The sequence below is a fragment of the Lissotriton vulgaris genome, chromosome 7, assembly GCF_964263255.1.
Source record: "Lissotriton vulgaris chromosome 7, aLisVul1.2, whole genome shotgun sequence".
NCBI classification, from domain to species: Eukaryota; Metazoa; Chordata; class Amphibia; order Caudata; family Salamandridae; genus Lissotriton; species Lissotriton vulgaris.
This window is the reverse complement of record NC_141695.1, coordinates 1,625,874,464-1,625,896,707: the sequence shown is the minus strand read 5'-3', so window position 1 is coordinate 1,625,896,707 and position 22,244 is coordinate 1,625,874,464. Positions and strand designations below refer to the sequence as shown.

Genomic DNA, 22,244 nt, shown 5'->3' with positions numbered 1-22,244 from the left:
TTACCCCTGTCTTTATTGGGCAGAGTTTCCATTATGAAAATGGTGGTACTGCCTAATTTGTTTGTTCCTTTTCTTGAATATCCCCATAGTCCTTCCGCGCTCATTCTTTAGTCGACTCACAACACTGATGGTTAAGTTAGCTTGGACGGGAAAGCAAGCGCGGGTCAAATCAGAGTGTTAGAGGCCACCCTTGACAAGAACACTTGGTAAAATGTCACACCAAAGGAATACGTCATCTCCTGCGCCACTCTTGTCTCAAAGAAAACCATTTTTGAGTACAAAGGTTAACTCTATTTACAATCTAGGGGCACTTCGATTGGCAGTACTTTTGCCCCAAGTGTGGCCGGTCTATATGTCTTCAACTTCGAAAGTAAACACATCCTCTCAGACCAGAACCCATACCTCTCCTATCTAAATTTTTGGAGGAGGTATATAGACGACGTGATTGTCATTTGGCAGGGTCCAGAAAACATATTGCTGGAATTCTTTAGCTGGATCAATACGTGTGACCCCCATCTGAAATTCACCTACGCCTACCACAAGGTAGAGATGGTGTTCCTGAATGTCGTGATCTCCAAGGTTGGAAATTCACTACAGACAAGGACTCACCATAAACCCACAGCCAAGAATAACCTGTTACATTTTACCAGCTACCACCCACGCCCCCTGCTGGAAAACCTTCTGTATGGGCAATTTCTCAGGCTGCGACGCAATTATAGCGAAGTAGCAGTGTTTAAGGGGCAAGCGAAAGAACTCGCGGAAAAACGAAAGAAACAAGGTTACCCGGAAAGGATCCTCAAAAAAAGCTGTACGAGGGCACGTAATCAGAACAGGGAAGCTCTATTGGAAGACAGAATAAGGAGCCCTGGGTACATCCCATTAACCTGCGTGACTACCTTTAATAAGGCCTCCTACGCAGTCAGCAAAGCAATCAGAAAACACTGGAAAATCCTGGAGAGCAATAACACCTTTGGGAAAAGCCCCTTTTTTCATATAAAAGAACCAGGAGCCTCAAGGACTCTAGTGCATACCGGTCCCAGAACTCAGTACCCCGCCACGGACCAAACCATCATAAACGCATGGGGCTTACCACCTATGACAGAACATTTTCCGTGTGGAGCATGCAGTGTTTGCCACTTGACAACAGCAACTAAACAACTCACTTTGGAACCTGGTAAACTCTGGCAACAAAAAGCCCACACGTACTGTAACTCCACCAATGTGGTCTATTTGATCACCTGCCCTTGCAGGTTAAGGTATGTGGGCATGACAACCAGATAAATCAAGCAACGAGTGTGCGAACACTGGAGCAACATCAGGTGCCGCAAGGCAAGCACCAAGCTGACGGATCACTTTCTAGCTTCAAATCATACTACCAATGATTTGACTTGGACAATTATTGAGCAGCTCAAGCCAGGCCGACGTACCCAGCAGACATTGTTCGAAAAAGAGCAACGATGGATTTATCGCCTCTCTACTCATCGTTTAGGGATGAATGACAATATCCCATGGGGTACTGTCCTTAAATAAACATATAGCCAGTCCAGATGGTTCTGTAGTGTCTAGCTCCTCTCCACAATAATGTTAATGAATAACTGTATACACAGGTTATGGATCAAGGGCTACTCCATTTTCCAACCCACACATAAATGACATCTCCAGTCTAACCGGATACCCTTGTCCCTCCCTAATGGAAGAGTATGCGACACAATCCGTTTTTCATGACATGTACACTACTATTAAGGGTACTCACTCTCCCTCTCTCCGCACTGACCTGACTGGGAGGGGGTAGTTTTGTAACCCTTTTGACCTATGCCGACATGGCCACTACTCCGAGTGGTAACATCGGATGCCCACAAGCCTTATCTGCTCGCTAGTGGTCACGATTTGGCCTCGCTTAACACCTCACGATAAAGTTGTAATTGTTCAAACCGAGATTGGCCTTCAGCGGTCTAGTCTTTCACAACGACGTGGCCACGTCACGCACCATCCCTGCACAGACGCGTCCCACGTGACCCGGAAGAGGTTGCTTTTCTTTCGCCTCCACGGTGAAATCCCCAACATTCGGGTCCAGACGCACACGACTAGGTGCCCGGCGGGACACTGCAGCAATGGAAGTAAGTGCTTAATGACAAGTGGGGGAAAGGGGGGCCTTTCCCTACCTTATTCCTACTGTTAACCAAGCCTGCTAACTGACATTTTGTTTGTCCTTAGATCTTTCCCGGCATTTCCCCCCGATCTGGATCCATGATGCAAATCGCATCAGTATTCTGAGTAAGCCGTCTCCTTCATGCCGCCGTTTTTAACTATTGTTTTTACCCGTTTTTCCCTACCTTTGTGCCAGTCAGCGCCTCTCCGTGTATGCCGAGGCACTTTGGAACTCAGGGGTAGCTGGCAGTTTATCCGCCCCCCTAGCGCTCGCCGCAAAAATCCACCTTGATAGATAAAAACACTTTAATCACGTATTCAAGATTGCCCTCGAGACGGGGGCCTCTGCACAGTTTGCCTGAGAGTTTAAAGGCACCTAACAATTGCATGATCAGTCACACATGCTGACTAGACCGCCGCACACTTATAATGCATGGTGTGGTTGTGTATGGACTCCTGATCACAAACCAGTCTCAGGCCCAGTTTTTTTTTCAACAATATTCACAATGAGCACACACGCTGTTTAACCTCTAGCCACTAATTGAGTCAACACAAAAATGTATAGTTACGATGCATATATGATTGCTGTTATTTCTCTTTCAGGCCAGGACAGATCTAGGAAATCCTTGAAGATCTTTACCTGGTAAAACCGTGAGTTTTACCATTGCACCAGCCCACAGGTTAGGGTACGCCTTAGCATGCGTATACCGCCGTAGTCTATTTATAGGTCCTGATGAAAGCTTTGCATAATTTGCACAATTAAGCAGAAACATGTCGACCACTCTTCACTTTCTTAATTTAATCGGATCCACCTAGCTACGCTAAACAGCTGACGTAGATCCGTCACTTGTTTTTAATAGTAATCAACTCACCTCGAATAAATCATTCAAAAGGTAGTACTTGGCTCCTTTTTAACCTGCACTGACCCCCACACGCACAAAAAACCTGCTCCGCTGCAGTTGCAGGTGTTGTAGCACACCAGGGAGGCACTCGGCCTCTCAGGTGGGGACCCTGTGATGAAGCATGTCACCAACCAGGTTGGTGAGTGAGGGTCCTTTTGCAAACATCAGTGTGTTCCTTTCATAAGTATCTGGGTAGTCACTCTTTTGTTGTTATCTGTATGACAGGATATAGCCAATTCTTGGGGTTTCATATTCCAAAAGTTGAATTACATCACAGAGACATCAATATCCCCGATCCCTTATTGGCCCTCCTGGGTTACTCAAAAGGTACAAAGAAAGACATGGGGATGTTGTTCGCAAAGCGTAGAATAGCTATGTGTTGGTCACGGGGGCCGGCCCCTACCCTTGCAAAATGGTAGAATGACATGCTTTTTTTCCAATACACAAACAGAACTATATAGTGAATAACTCCCACCTCAGAACCGTCCTAAAAACTTTTGGGGATTATAAAAAATCTATTTAGCAGTGGAAGGTATCACATGTACTAGAGTAGAGTATCACTACAAGGTTGATTAACGAGCTCTAATATGCCCATTGGGACTGCCATTATCAGGTGGCTCATTTCCTGTGGTGTGTCCCAAGGAGGCGCAGGACATTGTTTTCCTAATATTTGCTTAAGACTCTGATGTACACACAATTCCCCCCACCCCCACTGGTATTTGGATGGGGTGTATGGATAGTCCCACTCATGCAAAAACAATCAATCGAAGTCTGTCTTGTTAGCCTACGCACTGGGTCCTTCCACTGTGCTCTGCCCATGCTTACAGTCCTGTAATGTTGTCATTATTTATGTAAACTGTGGTCATTGTTAATGTATGGAACAATGGTTCCTATTGTTTTTCTTTTTCCTTTCTTTCTGCTGCTTTTTCTGGATTTGTATGTAATAATATGCAATACAACCTTAAACAAGCATTTGCAATGCAATAGGTCTCGCATTAGGAAAGTTTGAGCTATTGGTATTGTAAATGACACATTTTTTATTTATGTGTTAGTTTTGAAAATAGCGAATTTAATAGCTTTGTCATTTACAATGCCAATAGTTTTAACTTCTGTAAATGTGACACCTATAGCATTTGTAACGCAATATGTGTTTTATTTAGGTGACTTAGATGTATTGATATTACAAATAGCAATAGTTTTACAAACAATTTAATAATTAATACTTAAATAAAAGTTATTGTAATTTATAATGACAGTAGCTTAAACTTTTGTAAATAACTTTTGTTAAGATTCTGTTCATTGTATTTTATTGTGACAAAAATCCAGGAACAGAAGTGAAATATTAACATCTTTTTGTGACATTTGTAATCAAGCTTGAAACATTGAGAGAAAATTTGAACCAGTTGTTGAATGGTTGCGCAGATTGATGCTGTGGTGGCGCAGAGTGATGTTTTGGTGGCGACGAGTGATGCTGTGGTGGTGCTGAGTGATACTGTGGTGGTGCGATAGAGTGAGTGCGATAGATAGAGGGAGGGAGGGTGGGAGGGCGATAGTGAGGGCGATAGACAGATAGTGTATTTATGTTGTATTGAGTAGAGTGTAAGTATGAGGTGTGTAATTATATGGCACAGAATTGTATTATGTGGAGTGTATTTACGTTGCATTGAGAAGACTGTAATTATGTGGCGTGTAATTATCTGGCACTGAGTGGTAATATGGGGAGTGTATGTTGTATTCCGTAGAGTGTAATTATGTGGCGTGTAATTATCTGGCACTGAGTGGTATTAGGAGTGTATGTTGCATTGAGTGCAGTGTAATTATTTAGCGTGTAATTATGTGGCACTGAGTGGTATTTGGAGTGTATGTTGCATTGAGTGCATTGTAATTATGTAGAATATAATTATGTGGCACTGAGTGGTATTGTGTGGAGTGTATGTTGTATTCAGTAGAGTGTAATTGTGTGGAGTGTAATTATCTGGCACAGAGTGGTATTAGGAGTGTATGTTGCATTGAGAGCAGTGTAATTATTTAGCGTGTAATTATGTGGCACTGAGTGGTATTTGGAGTGTATGTTGCATTGAGTGCAGGGTAATTATGTAGAATATAATTATGTGGCACTGAGTGGTATTGTGTGGAGTGTATGTTGTATTTAGTAGAGTGTAATTGTGTGATGTGTAATTATCTGGCACTGAGTGGTATTAGGAGTGCATGTTGCATTGAGTGCAGTGTAATTATTTAGCGTGTAATTATGTGGCACTGAGTGGTATTACGAGTGTATGTTTCCCTGAGTGCAGTGTGATTATGTGTAGTGTAATTATGTGGCACTGAGTGATATTTGGAGAGTATGTTTCCTTGAGTGCAGTGTAAGTGTGTGGGTGGGGGGTGGTATTTGTGTGTGTGGGTGTGAGGGGGGTGTGTGAGGGGGTGTGTGAAGGGGGGGAGAGTGTGAGTGGGGGGGGTGAGTGGGGGGAGTGTGAGTGGGGGAGGGGAGTGTGTGTGGGGGAGGGGAGTGTGTGTGGGGGGGAGGGGAGTGTGTGTGGGGGGTGGGGAGTGTGTGTGGGGGGGAGGGGAGTGTGTGTGGGGGGGGAGGGGAGTGGGGGTGGGGGTGGGAGGGGAGTGTGTGTGGGGGGGAGGGGGGGAATTTGCTCACCCTCCTATCCGTCCTGGAGAAAGTAACATCCATCCAAATATGAAACAAGAAAGATCGTGATATATAAAAATACACATGGAAAAATCTCCTTTAAAATCCGAATGAAAGCAACCATTAACGTGGACACCCCTCCCTTTTATACGAAAAACATCAGCTGGAGACCTCGCTACCACAGGAAAAATACACGTTGACAGATCCTGAACCAGGAAGCCAGGCATCCTTGCCCGTGACATGGGCGGGGCCTGTGGCGCGTCCGGAAGAGGCCGGTGATGCTCGTTGTTGCGGGGATGCGTCGGAAAAGAGCACGGTGAATGGAGGGGGGGGATCTGTGTGTGCGCGCGCATGTGCGTGCGTGTGAGCCCCGTGAGTGGTGGGGGAGGGGGGTGCATGCATGCGTGTGTGTGCCTGCCTGCCTGTGTGTATGCCTAGGGGGGGGTGCGGGGGGGTGGGGGGTGTGTGTGCGCATGCGTGACTTTGCCTGTGTGTGTACGCGCGCGATGGCCAGAAGCTCACTTGCGGTGAATGTTGAGAACAGGAGATGTGCACGGCGCCGGGCTGGGCGTGCGTGACCACGAGGTGAAATCGCCGATAAAAAGTGCGAGCACATCCCCTGTCTCACATTCATCGGAACACACCAACAAAAGATGTCTTTGCAGACAGAGTCAGTTGCCATGGGCGTGACAAACACGCCCAAAGGAGGGCCAGATAGCCCCTTCAGCACACACACAAAAAAAAAAAGCATTTGGAAAGGCATAGGAAGGAACCAATTAAAAGTGGTGGGCGTGGCCAAACTCATACTGAATAGAGTGTGCCTCGCAGCGCATGTGCGCCGACTGTAGGATCGACCTGAAAATGTAAGAGCGAGAAAAGAATTAGGGAAAGAAACCTACAGTGGCATATCACGAGAGTGTGTCGGAAATAAAGATTTTTGAGGAATGCGCCGGAAAAGGTCGCGCTCAATGGAGACTAGAAGGCAATAATTACACAACCCGGCGTGGTCGAAAGCTCTGAGACTCCATAATTAAATATATGCATAGATAAAAAGAAAAGGAAGCGCCGCGTTTGTCGGAGGAGAGAGAATGAAAGCAGAAAGCCACGGAATGGAAAGAATAGGAAACGCTTGGCAGGGCTCGGATCGGAACTCATGCCAGGAACCTCCGCGCGCACTCGAGTGAAATGCACCCTATGTGAACTCAGCCTGGCTCCTGCACACAGCCCTCGAGCTTCAGAACGCTCGCGCCGTCCCGGTCAAGAAGTGCGCTGTACAAGGCGCAGCTACGAGTTCTAACCCCGGTTAAACGCCTCGGAAATGCTCGAAGAACCCACACACGAACCTGCTCGGCACCCAGGAATAGAGTGCAACATATCTAGAGGGGTTTAAACTGCTCACGGCTTCTCCGAACTTTGCAGACTGTAAAGTATGTTTACGAAATGCAAGAAGGAAACTAGCAGGAAATGCAGCAGGAGGTGGTGCGGGACAGCACGCAGCGCCCAAAATAAATAAATAAATAAATACCGCCTTCGGGTAAAGTCCGCGCTATATAAAAATGCATAAATAACTAAATAACTAAATACCGCAAATCACCGCCGTCACTCTGCCGGCCTGCGACCAGGAAGTCAGGCAGGCCGGCGCGACAACAGGAAACAGGAAGTAGGAGGGCGGGAGCCTACCCCGCCTCCCACGGAAGAGCCGCGATTGGATGGAGCCGTGTTTGGAGCACCGGAGCAGGCAGGAGCCTACCCTGCGCCCCGGTGCCGAAGGAGGGAAGAAGAGTCCTGCTGCCGGGCCCTGCAGCTGAGGAGAGCCGCCGCACGAACGAAGCCAGTGAGTGGGTTGCTGGGGGGGGGGGAAGCATGTGCGCGCGCGCGAGTGCGGGGGGGGGGAAGCATGTGCGCGCGCGCGAGTGCGGGGGGGGAAGCATGTGCGCGAGTGCGGGCGGGGGTGGGCGGGCTTTGTATGTATGTGTGCGTGCGTGTGTGTGACTGTGGGGGAGGGGGGGTGTGTGTGTGAGCGAGTGTCTGTGTGCCTGTATGTGTGTGCCTGCGTGTGCATGCGCTCGCCTGTGTGTGCGTGCGTGCATGCAGAGGGGTGGGGGCTGCCTGCCCGCGTCTGTGTGAGCAAGGGCTGAGAGTTACTCTGCGCATGCGCGGGTACTCTGCGCATGCGCAGGTCAGACGCGCGCTCCAGCGGTGAAAACTGCGAGGAAAAACGCTTGTAACAGATTGGTGTCCTCATTCCCAATAACGGGCGACAAAAGGTCTGAAGCAGACACTCTCAATGCTCACGCATTGAGAGTAAGGTCTGCTCGACCTAAAAAGGAAAATAAGCCATTAAAAATGTGCTTTTCTCAAGAAGTAGAATCAAGTATATATGGAATCTCACCTCATCAATGTCTTCAACCACCTTTGCTTTGCTTTCTAAAAGTTTCCCTTTCTTAGCAGCAGCTTTAGGATCATACTTCTGTACAGCCTTTGATTCAGGTTTAGGAGCAGCTTTTGGTTCAGGTTTCTTTAAAGCCTTTGGTTCAGGCTTTTGAATAGCTTTTGGTTCAGGCTTCGGTAAAGCCCTAATTTCAGGCTTCTGTAAAACCTTAGGTTCAGGCTTCTGTATGGTCTTTGACTCAGCCCTCTGTAAAGCCTTGGTCTCTATTTTTTGTTCAACCTTGGCTTCCGGCCACACTTCAACTTTAGATTCAGCTTTAGGTTCAGCCTTATGCTGTGGTTTAGGTTGTGGTTTGACTTCTATGAGAGGCTCATGTTTGAATTCTGTTTTTGGCACATGCTTGTATTCTTCTTTGGGTTCTGGTTTCTTCTTAGGCACCACCACATTCCTGGGTTCTAGATCTTGCAGAGGTGTTGTTGGTACTTTTTTTTCTTGGGATTCCGACTCATCTTCATTGACTGCAATATCGGCTACTGGTTCTGGTGTCGCTTCTTTAGAAGAGGATTTTGAGCTAGGGAATGGTTGTTCATTGCAGTGTAATGGAGGAGTCACTGGTGGAGAGGTGCGCACAGCATAACTGTGGTAGCCTTTGTGATACTCTGCATCAAACTTGTCAAGTTTTTGAAGTGCTTTTGACTGCATCTCATATTGGCTATAGGAAGGTAATTTGTTGCTAGCTGAAGATGGTGTTGCAGATCTACTTCCCGCACGGCTTCCAGCCTGGCTTCCACTCCTGTTCTGCTCTCCATTCCAGTTACCTGGATTGAGTGATGTTTGTTTCTGTGAATTTTGTTTTGCTTTTCTCAATGAAGGAGGAGTTACTGAAGGACTTGGAGTTCGAGTAGGAGTTGTTCCACGGGACGGGGAATTCTTTTCATGAAATTGTGGGCTTTCTCTTGGAGTTGACTTTGGCTTTTCCTTCTTTGGGGGTTCTTGTTCTGTAATTTCAGCACTTTCTGCATTGTCCATGATTTCTTGAAGAAGCTTCCTTTTCTGGTATTCTGGCCCTAATAGAAAAAAAACATATGAGTACAATGTTGGAAGCAGGTAATGGCAATGTTACGTTTTTATAAAGGCAAAAAAAAGTATAGTTCATCTCTTATGTGGCATATAAAGAGTAACGACATACATGCTTATCAAGACGTTGCATAAATGTAGTAAATTTTATCAAGTATAATTCAAAAAAGCACCTAATCTATAAAAAATGAATTTCCACATCATATTGATTCAGTAGAGAAAATTTAAAATGTGTCCTGTTAGTTAGCAATTTCTAGCATATATATTAACAGTACATTTTAGATAAACGGAAATTGTATTACGGTATTGGATCTAGGAGACCGCTGGGAATCATCGTTATCAAATGAGTTGTCATCCAATGTGCAATTAATATGGAGTGCACACTGTCTGTTGGTTCATAATGGGTTATAAACAAGGGCCACATTTTTATTAAAACTGCGGCAGAGACAAGACAGATTTAAGTATGGTTGTCTCTGTCTGAAATGGCACATATAAGCTAAAAACATCAAATTTGCCCGAAGTAATTACCCATGATTCACATTGATTCAAGATTTCTTTTACTCTTTGTTATCATGTCTGTTGTAAATCTAACTCATTGGGGTGATTTCAGAAAACTTATATGATATTATTTTTGAATTTGGAAAGAATACATCAAAAGGCTTCAGATATGAAAAGGGCAGCATATTTTGTTTTGTTAATTGAATGAGAATTTAAGAGAATTTAAATATTACAAAAGCAGCTGCTTTGTCAACATTGCGATGCATTGTGATTTATTTGGTCTCTGGAAATGTATCATTTAAAATGAGAACTTTGACTGTGGGCTTGATTAACGAAGGTATTAGTCTGTGTGAATTCAACTTGTTTGCACAAATGGCTTCATTCACAAAAGGTGGGCTAGTATCCTCAAATGCATTCATAATGTCCAAAAGTAATTCTTACTCTGGTGACGCAGGGATAATGCGCTGAAAACCTGGGGGACCCTGAGTTTGTGGGTATTCTCAAACTTTTTTTCCCAAATACTTTCCATTTATTAATCCAGTCATCACTGTATAGGTTTAAAGAGACAGCGCTTAAATATATTCACTGTACATACAGGTTTTCTTATTTTCAGATTTTAGTGCTGAATTCCAACATAAATGTATTAATAGAACTATTTGGGCTTAGTAATTACTGCGATTGCAGATTTACATCCCTATATGGTTAGCTCAACATTTTATCCTTCTAAGGTCAATGAAAATCAATAAAACCACACAAGATAATACTATTACTGATGTGCTTAGTTAAGGTTAAAATCTCATACCCTCATGAACAATTGCACATATGTATTTGTAAACACATCTTCACCCCTTGGGGCACATGTCGTTGAATAACAGGTGTTTAATATCAAGATTTCCATATTGCAAATGAATGATGCAGATGACACGTTGTTGGTCTGCAAGCTCCAGGAGGGCTACAGTTGCTTTTATATTGGTTTAAGGTTTTTTGTGTCTCCCGAGGGTTGGAGATCAACACCTCAAAGACAAAGCTTTTACTGTTGAATCCCCATAAATCCTTTAGAGGTCAACTATTATTAGGAGGGGTTCCCTTGGAAAGGGTGGGTACCTTGATTATCTGGGTATCACTCTCTCGAAGGATATGTCATGGAAGCCTCATACACTAAAGCGGACCCTATAGCACAGGCAAATAACAGGGGCCTTGTTCAAAGAACATAGGACTTCCTTTAGTAAGCCAGTGGCAACACCGCTCCAGATCTATGATTCTAAAGCTGTAAGTTCTGCTCTCTATGGTGCCAAACTGTGGGGCTTTGAAAAGCTAGATTCCCTGCTGAACTCTGAGAACAAATTTCTGAGGTCCCTGGTCTTGCTTCCACAGAGTACCCCACTCCACACGCCAAGGCTGGATTTGAGTAGGGCCCCCATTACAGAGAAGACCAAGTTACATTCCCTATTGTTTTGGCTGTGTATAAGGTGCATCCCTGAGTTTCTCCTGGATGCTACCACTCTCAAGGAGGTGAGCACACTCAACCACCTCAAGTAGATAGGTTGGATCTACAAAGTGAAGTCCCTACTCAGTGCAATAGGATTAGAAGGTTTTTGGGACGTTAAGGACCCAGCATTGCTCCCCAGCAAAGACCTAGTTAAGAAACAGTACTGGGACTGGGTCGCACATGCTTCACTTAGCTATTCATCTTGGGGTTGCTTAATAACATAGTTCATGGATTTTTCATGAACAATACCTAGAGATTATTACGATACCGCAGGAGAGGAAACTCTACATGCAGTTCAGGTTTGGCCCCCTTCCCCTGAACTCTTTTACAGCTTCTTGGAGACAATAGTCCACTACCTCTCAGTTTTGCCCAGGTTATGTACCTGTCACAGACTATTGCTCATCCATTTTTTGTTTGTCCATTGTATTCCCGCCCTAGAGCAAAATGTCTTAAACCAATTTGCAAACAACTGGGCACACGCCGTCACGGCGAAGCGCTTCGCATTCTAAAATCGGACTCCAGTCCAGTGATAGCCAGCTCAGTCGCAAAGTTTTTGGGAATCATGTTGGCAATTAGAAGGACCATGCTGAAAGAGTGAGACTGCTGTATATGTTATTATGTATTCTCTTACAAAGTATTTTTATTGCTTTAATAGCTTATTGGTCTATGTTTTATTGACAATTCTTAATCAGCTTTGAGAATAGTGCAACTCTGGTACTAAGGCAGAATAGCGGGCCATGTCACCCACTTTGGAATAAGCATAGGTTTTTGATGGCTTGGGTTCCTAGGCGCACCTATGTTCAATACATTTTTGCGATGAATTTTAGATTAGGATTTGAAGGATATCTTTTTATCAAGCTATTAATGTTTTCAGTCTGTTCTTAATCGTTTGTATGTATTGCATTGCAGTTGCACTTTTATGGTTTGGGACCGAACTAACGTTTTTATGATGATGAATGTTTTCAATTGTTTCCTTCCTTAGTAAATTTAACACTGTCAACCACATTTTGGTCAACAATATCTCTATCATATGTCACAACATTGACCTCTCAAACACCCTCAAAACCTCCCTGTGTCTTCATCTCACTAAATACATTCTACTGTCGCTCCCCATTGATGACATGGTTAACATTCTGATATATCAAAGCAACACACTGTTGCCTTACTTCCTCATCAAATTCCATCCCTAACACTTTGTCTTGATTAAACACCATCAACACCTTCCTCACCAGAGCTCCTGTGCAACTTCAGTTGAAAGTTACCAAATCTAACCGATCTACTAAAGTCACACCTGAACTATGATGACTCAACAACAACACCCCTACTACAGCCACTACAAGTGAACTTTCTTTCTCCCTCTCTTTTCTCTAGGTACTATCTGAGAAAGGGCAGCGGCCCTTTAACTTCACAACCATACTGCCTTGCACAATCTCTCTCAGGTATGCCAATCAGAATTAAATCTAACTGCAGGACAAAAAACACCAAAAGTCATATTTTTGAGGGCAGGGGTTACCAAAGGCTACTAGTTGTTGATCTCACAGATGTATTCAACTTACTTTAAAGACTATATGAAATTCTCCTGGTGGTTCTTAGGAAATGGTGTGGAGAGAGAAGACTCATATAAATATCAGCTCTTAACTTTTCCAGTTCTTTCAACTGGACAGAGCATTAACAACATATAGATTTGTGGCCTGTGGTGAACTCTGGTAGCATAGAAAAGTTTACTTGTGAGTATATTGTCTATTGAAGATGCGCCTTTTATCAGTGTTTAAAAGTAAAGAACTTTGTTAACAATGCATGGTGCAGAAATACTTTCCTGACACTATAGAGTCTCTTGGGAAACTGGTGAGAGGTACACCATGAAACGCCTATTAGATATTAAGGGCCCGATGTAGGTAGCCCTTTACCGATCCGAAACGGCCGAAAATACCGATTTTCGGCCGTTTCCGATCGGTAAAGGGCTACCGAGATGTAGGGGCACATTTTCGGTAATTTTACCGAATCGGTATCATTACCGAATCGGTAAATTTACCGATTCGGTAATATGTACCGAATCGGTAAAATAATTACCGATTCGGTAATATTTACCGATTCGGTAAAATTACCGAAAATGCAATGTAGGTAGGCAATGTACCTTCTGCACATGGCTTACAGAATCGGTATTTTACCATGGAATACAAATCCATGGTAAAATACCGATTCCGGTGTGCATGCACATGTGTGCATGCACACCTATGTCATGTGACAGGCAGACCTGCCCTTAGGGCAGGTATGCCTGCCACATGGCACTGTGCCTGTTTAGGGGGTGCCAGGGGGTGTCAAAGTGACACCCCCTGCACCCTTGTGAAATTCGGTATTTACCGATTCGGTAAATACCGAATCGGTAAAGCCTATTGATTTCTATGGGCTTTGAAGCCCATAGGAATCAATAGGCTTTACCGATTCGGTATTTACCGAATCGGTAAATACCGAATTTTACCGATTCGGTAAAAGGGAACATCTGGATTCCCTACATACCAACCCCTCACATTTACCGAATCTTAATTACCGAATCGGTAAAATTCGGTAATTTTCGGTAATTAAGATTCGGTAAATGTTACTTACCTACATCTGGCCCTGTGTCCAATACCATGATTTAGGCAGTTACATGTGAATTTTCACTAATATCATAGTCTGACATGGCAGGAATACGCCTGATATGATTAATACATTGTCTTTTGGGGATCAACTCAAAAAATCCCTAATGTCTTGTAAAGAGTTATACAAGAGTGAAAGAATATGGGCCGGATCAGTTGCATGACAAATAAACCTAAATAAAATTCTGCATGCCAATATCGGTGGGTTACAGTAATGGAATCTCCTCCATTTTAAGCAGGCATTGAGATGAGCAGCCATGTAGATCTCCAATAGAAGACTCCAATGAGAAAAACAACTTCTATTGCCCTTACATTTAATTCATGAGGGTGGGGGTTGATGATGTTTTCTGTGCACAGATCAGGTGCCATACCTATGACTTAGATTCAAGGTACAAAAATGTTGGCTTGGTATAAATCCCTTGTTCTACATTCCTGGCATAGCAAAACAGACAACGGCCAATGAAGGGAAAGTTTTATGCATTTTCAATTGTGAATGCCCATGCACTTATATCTTGATGGACTGTTATGTTTTTATCTTCGTGACAAATTTTAAAACCCTTATTTGTAAAATGTGATGCAATACCCCACTGAGCTGCAATGACTCTTTTATTTGAGCTGTGTTTTGAGGATGTAACAGCTGGTCATGATCCCTTTTAAGCTTCTGATTGCACAATAAGTTATTTTCATTTTTGATTGTACGATTTGTGTTTGCACCTTTTTACGGTGTGTTGCAAATGTTTAACTAACAGGTCTACTCCTGAACGTTTCTCTTTCCCTGTTTAGTATCAGCCATTTTCTTATATTACTTGTCTCCTTTTTTTGACCTTTCTTTTTTAAAGGTCCACCAATTTATCATGGAGAAAATCATTCCTCATTTTGGACACACACCAAAAGAATTTTTTTATCAGGACACTTTTTTCTATTTTGTTTTTCCTCTAACATTAGTTAGAGGCATCCTCTAATATATTTCTCTCTCTTTGTCATCTTCTTTTAATTCCTTTTTTTCTGATTTCATTTTCCCTATTTTTGTCCCTCCCTGCGTTCATTTACTTCTGATTACCTCTACACTTTTACCTTTAATGTGCCACTGTTATTTATCCCTTTTACCTCTATCAATCAATTTCACTCTCTATCTCCCTTAGGTACAACATGTGGAATCAAGTATAAATCACTGTAATCCAATACAGCAGTAAAAATATTTATATTTTTAATACATTTAAGCATTAATCTAGTAAAGTTACAGCAAATTCAAAGATTAAACTGATACGGTGAACATGAATGCTTAAATTGAGTTATTCAAAAAATTAAATGATACAGTGATGAGCATGAAGGCTTATAATGGATACAGCAGACAATGTTAAATAGGCTTAAGAATATATGTTTGTATGGATGGATGGGTGTGGCAAAGTATCAGGCTTTAAGTATATAAAATACTGAAAGGATGAATAAGAAGGCAGAAAACAAAATCAAGTATTCAGCTGAGACTTGCCTACTCTGGAGAGAAAGAGTCTGCCATGCATAGCAGGGAATAGTGTAGCTAGATCCAGCGATCAGCACTTGGCTGAACATCTGCCCACCTGGATCGCTTTGGTTTTCTCCTAGCAAATAGTTTGTACTTTTAATTTTCTTAGAAGTTTTTATCGAACATTTTAGTTTGATTGTGAGATTTCAAATGTTGGCATTGGTTTTCTTCCTTTTTGGGATGCAAGTGATTGTATTTAGTCATGGGTGGAAGATCATTCTTTGCTCAAGCAGCCAAACTATGGATTTCTTCACCCACAGACTTAGGATCCACTGAAAACCATCTTAGCTTCAGAAGATTAGTCAAGAGCTGGCTCTTTCCCAGATGACAATTATACTGACAACACAAATGTATACACAACAGTATATTCGGACATGACAAACTATGCTCACACTTTAGAACATGCCCGGGTCCTGGGAGATGGGAAACCCTGGACCAAAAGTGGCCCAGGAAGGTGGCTGCATGACCCCTCTCCCATAAATTCAATCGTGGGCCCTGGGGGATGGGGTTCCCAGCGCTAAAGATGACCCAAGGAGGGGGCTCTGTGCCTTGTGGTCAACCCCCACTGCTCATGGCCTGTGGCATTGCATCCAGGGGGTTGGCCGCAGTCCAGCAGTCAATTTCCCGCGGCACACGGACAAAGGCTGGTTGTCTGTTTTTGGGCGGGTTGGCCACAGCATAAAAAAAAAACATTGAAATTTACTGGAAAACACAAAGGTTACAGGGACATTATAGTTAGGAAATAGAATTTAAAAAACCTTAGGCATTCACTAAAAAAATAAAGGCTACAGGGACGTTATAGTTAGGTTCAGATTTTACACACACAAAACCATTTAAGCAGCTATAGTCAGAGTTACATCACCATATACTGCTAATTTCCCCACATATTACATCACTCATGACATTTTCTGTTACATCATTGATAATATCAGTGCAACATTTGATCTAAAATTATTGATGAGAAAACTGCGCATGGCGGGGGCACAAGTTATACCTACTTTATATAACTGCTGAATTTCTATGGTTGTTTGTGTGTAAAATCTGAACCTACTACCCATATCCACACAGCTAACAGACGCACACAACCACTATTTACAAAAATACCTTAATACTTCTCCTTTCAAATCCATTACCATCATTCTTTCCCAACTCTAAACTATTAAACACACAAGAAATCAAGAGCACAAACCTAATACTGTTAATGCACAAGGACAAAAACACTTCATACTATTCTACTAACTTTTACCCTCTAATCTTGGGTCCTAGAGCAATGTGGTACTTGCCGCCAAGTGCCTCATCAGGGGTTGTATGCTCTATATAAATACAATTTAAAATTACAATTGGAATCTTTTGCTTTGTCTTGGCCACAGCGTAGGCATTAAGTAAGCGTAGAACTGATGAAAAATCTACTCTGGATCAAGACTTCTCAGAGAATCTTCAACAGATGACAAGCCTAACAATCAGCATCCTATAAGCAAACACACATTTCAGTGCCCAAAAATCAGTCAGTATTCCTTGTGATCTACACTAATCACAACCAACCAACAAATAAATCAATCAATCCTGCATACCTCTGTGAGCTAACTCGCACAGGGTCTTGAGATAAGCAAAACACAACTTTTAAATTGTGTTGCACAGATCAAGCTATTCAAAACAGACTTCTATGCTACTTATAGGATACCAACACTTGTTCCTAAATAGAATGGAATGTGTGGGGCAGGTAACAGGCTGGCCTATGGGCCTAGATGTCCTGGAGCTCTCTGTGATGTCTGTTCAGAGGTGGTTTGGGTTAGATATGGTCTTCAAATCAGAATTTACTGACAGAAGGGATTGATATATTCTGTATATAGAAAGATAGTGTCCTGAAAATAGTGTATTTCTCTTCTAAACCCCTATGATAGTTTCACTATCCATTCAAGAATTTAATAAGGTAGGAGAAATGTGAAGTCAGGTCATTCCCTGCAGAGACAACATTACAATAAAGGGATTCTCCTCACATAGGTAGAGTCTGGACTTGGACTTTGTGTATGAGCATCCAAACAGGAACACAGTTCGCACAAATCAAATATCCTGCTGTAAGCGAAGAAACTGGGAAGGAAGAGAGAAGCCACCCTATGACTAAACAAGCTGGACTGGGGCAAGCACTAAAACTGAATCTACTGAAATGGCTCATCCACCTAGAAAAAATATCAAAGGGAAGAGGAAGGAGATTGGGTTCTTCCACCTCTAAAAGTGCAGCAGAATTCCTGCCCTCACCATACATATCCAAGCACCACACCAAAAGACCTTGATCTATTTACTTACACTAAGTGACGTGTACAGTTACAGCCCTTCTGAGGATACTGATACATTTGATTACTCCACAGGGGCAGAGATGCTGCTTGGCAGTTCAGGCTGGACTTTTCCTAAACGGCACAGGGTCAAGACTGATTTGCATATAACTGGGGGTGGCGAAATGAGCTAAAGAACTATAGGGATTCAACCCAGATCTGTGATTGGGGATGAGTAAATTACAAAAAACAATTTGATGGACAGAATGTAGATCAATGTCTTACAGTCACCCCAGTACAAGGATCTGGGCCTAAATCCATCGTTTTTTGCACTCCACACCACCCTGGGTTAGATAATGGCTTTATGCAAATCAGCTCTGACCCTGTGCCCCATGGGAACAGTCCAGTCCGAACTACAACAGCCATATCTTTCCCAGACCGGAATCAAGCATCATTGGGGATGAGTGTCTGAAAAGTTTCATCGCTCCGTTTATCATCACCTTGTGTCTGCTTTGTTTGCCCTAAGTTGACAAGGTACGCTCAGCCGGTGGTCCCTTGCTCACTTTGCCACTGGATTTAAGCTAGCCTGGCTGATGAGTGGTGTTACCCCAAAACCGGTCCCAGGATGCTTCTTTCCGTTCCAGGGAAGACCTGGGATGACAGTTCGGGCTGGACTGTTCCCATGAGGCACAGGGTCAAGACTGATTTGCATATAGCTGGGTCTGAACTGAGGTGGCGAAGTGAGCTTAAGAATGATGATGAATTCACCCTAGATCTGTGACTTGGAGTGAGTGTCTGAAAAGTTGCAGCACTCCGTCCATCATCTCCTTGTGCATGTGAGTAAAGAAAGGACAAGAGTGAAAAGGGAAATGGGAGAAAATGGGAAAGTGGCATGAGGTTTAGATAGTTAAAATAATGTAGATCCTCTCTAGTTTCAAATGCCATTATTTTTTGTTATAAGCATGGCTTGAAATCCTTTGCATACACTGGTGAAAATGCATTGCAACATAACCATCATTACAATGTATAACTTTATTGAGAAATGGAAAATGATTACACTCCAATGTATTTTTGACCTTCTCTCAAGTACATTTTTGTTCATTTTTGCTGATCTTCTCTCAACAAATGTTGCAGAAAATCTCTTACATGCATGTATATTTTGAAGAAAAAAGAAAACATTTAATTAAAGATATGCACATGACCTTTAGTTATTCAAAGACAACATTTCTTTAGTTACCTGGTTGGTAAAAGTCTGGAGATAGTTCTCTTGCCATTGTCCTGGCAATACTTGACTCATTGTTAGCTGCTACTGCTGCCTGCTCTGCTCCATCACCCTTGGCTTTTGCATGGGAGGTACTGTGGAAAGAAAACAATATTTGTAAACAATTTTAAACTACATAATTTAAACCATCTGCCTATAAACATGAAGTTCCCACTAAAAGAAATCTGTGGATGATGTGACGTATTCGAGAGTATTCATTTTCTTTCATAATAGATTTTCAAGTTTACAAATCCATTCTTTGCCCCAATACCACCTGATTACACTCAACATAGGCAATATGTAGGCATACTTCACAGGTTCTGAGCTGGGATGGTGCAGTGAGCTAAAAAACGGTGATGGATCAAGCCCTGATCTCTTGACTGGGTAGGAGTATTCTGCATCATTCAGAAACTCTGTCCATCACCTTTTCCAAAATAGGCATACTTTTTAAAAACATGTGAATTTGCAAAAATTTTACTTTTCCCTTGTTTGTCTCACATCCACATACTTTATTTATACCTATGTTTAGAAGTGCAATTAACAATACACATTTTAAGAAAAATTGGAAACTAACACAAGGAACACTGGGCCATAGGTACAAAAACAATACTTGTGATTTCAAGATTGTGATTTATACTGAATCGCAAGTAGGAAACCGCAATTCCTAATGTAAGAAACCTAGAATCTATTAAATAGCAATTTTTTGTGGGTAGTACATCGATCTACCTCATGAATATTAATGAGCTGGATTGTTGTTTTCAAACCTTTAGGAATGACATCCATTACATGGATGGTGGCCTGCTGAGGTCAGCAGACCCTATGCTTTTAGTTAAAGCAATCGCATTTTTGGTTTAAATGCAGCCCCTTTTTCTTAAAAGAAAATAGGATGCATTTAAAAAATTGAAAATTACATATTTAAGTTTCATTTTTAAGAGTAGGTAGTTGTCGGTGGGACCACACTGCCTGCTCTTAATATTATTTTCTGCATTCTCAAAAGGGACAAGGGTCCTGATGGACCCCTTCCCATTTACAAATGGTTATCACTACTTTTGGCCTTGGCCTTTTATGCAGGGTCATCCCCAAAGTTTTTGATTCAGAACTCCTGTTTTTGCTTACTTCGATTTTGCTGGCAATAGGACTCTGCACACATTATCACTGCTAACCAGTGCTGAAGTGCTTGTGCTTTCTCCTTACAGCCTGTTAGATTGGCTTATTTCCAATTAGCATATTTAATTTACTTGTAAGTTCCTTTTTAAGTGGCACTGCTTGTGTTCAAGGCTAGTAGATTAAATGCTACTGGTAGGAATGCAGCACTGATTTTGCCACCCATCTAAGTAGCATCTACACGCACCTCAGGCCTGCCATTGCAGCCTGTATTTGTGCAGCTTTAAACTGCCATTTAAACCTGCCAAGTACCCTTTTTCCAGGGCCAAACCTTCCCCTAGGGTAGGCCCTGGACAGCCCAGAGGGCAGGGTGTAATGTATTTAAAAAGTAGAACATATGTTTTTCAAGTTTTACTTGAGGCCTACCTCTCCATTAGGATAACATTGGAGTTACCTTATTCCATTTAATAAGAGTAACTTCCAAATGGAAAAAGGTGAAAAGTCCATATTTGGTATCTTTGGAATTGCAATGAAAAATCATAAATCATGGTGAAGTTGGATTTCAAATTACAATTTTGAAAATGCTACTTTTATGGAACCAATCTTTTTATTAGAAAGAGTCATAGTAAAAAGAACACAGCTTCATGCCTACATCTATAGGCCAACAGAGCCTACATCAAGCAGGACTACACAGCTGTATGCCTACAACCTGGGGACGGCAGCGTCTGAGTAAGCCTGTCAGATCGTAACAAGGATTGATTCCTTAGTTTCGCAACCAAAAATTAAATAAGAGAAAAATACACTCAAAGTAACCCGCTCTTCCCCGACCCCTACCCTATTCCGCACCAGTCTACCCTCTCTGTCCATCCCTCTGGACCCAGAGCCTCGAAGATTCAGTAATTACTCCCACTAAGAACTGTTATAGTAGTACTTTAGGTTGTGCTCTGCGGTAGCAGTTTGAGAATTTGGAGGTATTTAGGACATGTGATTTCTCGTAATTCTTTGGATAGTAAATGTAGAAAAGGGGCCCATAGTTCAGCGTAAACATTCCCTTTTTGCTCCACCACCAAAGACAGTCACTCCATTGTGAGGATGAGCCAAAGACCGTGCAGCCATTTGATAAAATTCGGGATAGTGGCACTACCCCATTTGGCCAAGATGACTTGGCGCCCTGCTAAGAGAGCTAATGCAATTTTTCTGCCCCTCAAGGAGCACAGAGGGAAGGTACGGGGATGTGATAGACCTAGAATAGTATAGTCTGGAGACCTAGGTCTAGCAGTGTGGAAGGCCTCATCAATGTTATCTAGTACCTCCGTCCAATAGCGCTGTAATTTGGGACAGTGCCAAAGCAGGTGCATTAAGGTTCCTGTCATTCCACAACCCCTCCAGCAAAGGTCTGATTTACTTTTAATCCAGCTGTGTATCTGTACTGGCGTGAAGTACCAGTACAAAAAAACCTTAAATCCGGATTCCGCCCCTGCGGTGTTATGTGCAGTGTGGTGTGTGCAATAGAGTATATTATCCCATTCTTTAGCAGAGAGTGGTCTCCCTAACTCCGTTTCCTAACGGACTTACGCTTTTGTGCCTGACTCTGTGTGCTTTGTGGTAAGCATAGAGTAGAGCTCAGAAATAAGGTGTCGGTCATCCTTTTTTACAGACTAGCCATTTTGCAACCCTATTCCCTTCACCTTTGAAACACCGCCGAGTCCTGACCTTGTGGAAAGTCCAGATTATCCACGATTGGCGTCATCGGCGAAGGAAAAGTGCCCCAGCCACTTTTGCTAGCAACCGCATCCCATATCTTCATCGTAGGGGAGGTAACTGGTGAGGAGTAGAGCCCCCATGCCCTGTGTTTACGGGGCAGCCATATCTCATGCCAGATGATGATTACCGCCACCACCTGGTCCATAATGTTCCAGTGTTTACTGGATAGTGGTCTGTTCCACTCAACGATATATCTGAGACATGACGCATGATACTATTGTTTAATTAAAGGTAGCCCTACTCCCCCATCTTTTTTCGGGAGTGCCATTTGGGAGAACAATAGGTGAGGTTTCTTCCCACCCCACACAAATTTGTTTATTAAAGACTGTAGTTGGCCCAGTGACTGTCATCTTTACCGTTGCGATTCTGCCAAACCATGCTAGCTGTAGACGCGTCCAATTATCCAGTGCCTTGGCTGTTTGCTCAAGCAAGGACCCATAAATTAGAGCCACAGTACGTGCAATGTTTGGAGCGAGTCGGATGCCAAGTGTGAAATATCTGTTGGGGTCCATTGGAATGGGTATTAATGCTGTAATTTGT

General features: G+C 42.8%; 1 protein-coding gene across 1 annotated transcript in view; it reads right to left on the bottom strand.

The window, feature by feature from the left end:
- Positions 1-22,244, bottom strand: part of JPH2 (junctophilin 2) — a 411,671-nt gene that overhangs the window by 29,452 nt on the left and 359,975 nt on the right. The window contains exons 3-4 of the mRNA XM_086932570.1: positions 18,813-18,931; positions 8,084-9,150 (exon numbers count right to left, since the gene is read on the bottom strand). Coding sequence (XP_086788696.1) covers positions 8,084-9,150; positions 18,813-18,931 — 1,186 coding nt within the window. The remainder of the gene's footprint in view (positions 1-8,083; positions 9,151-18,812; positions 18,932-22,244) is intronic.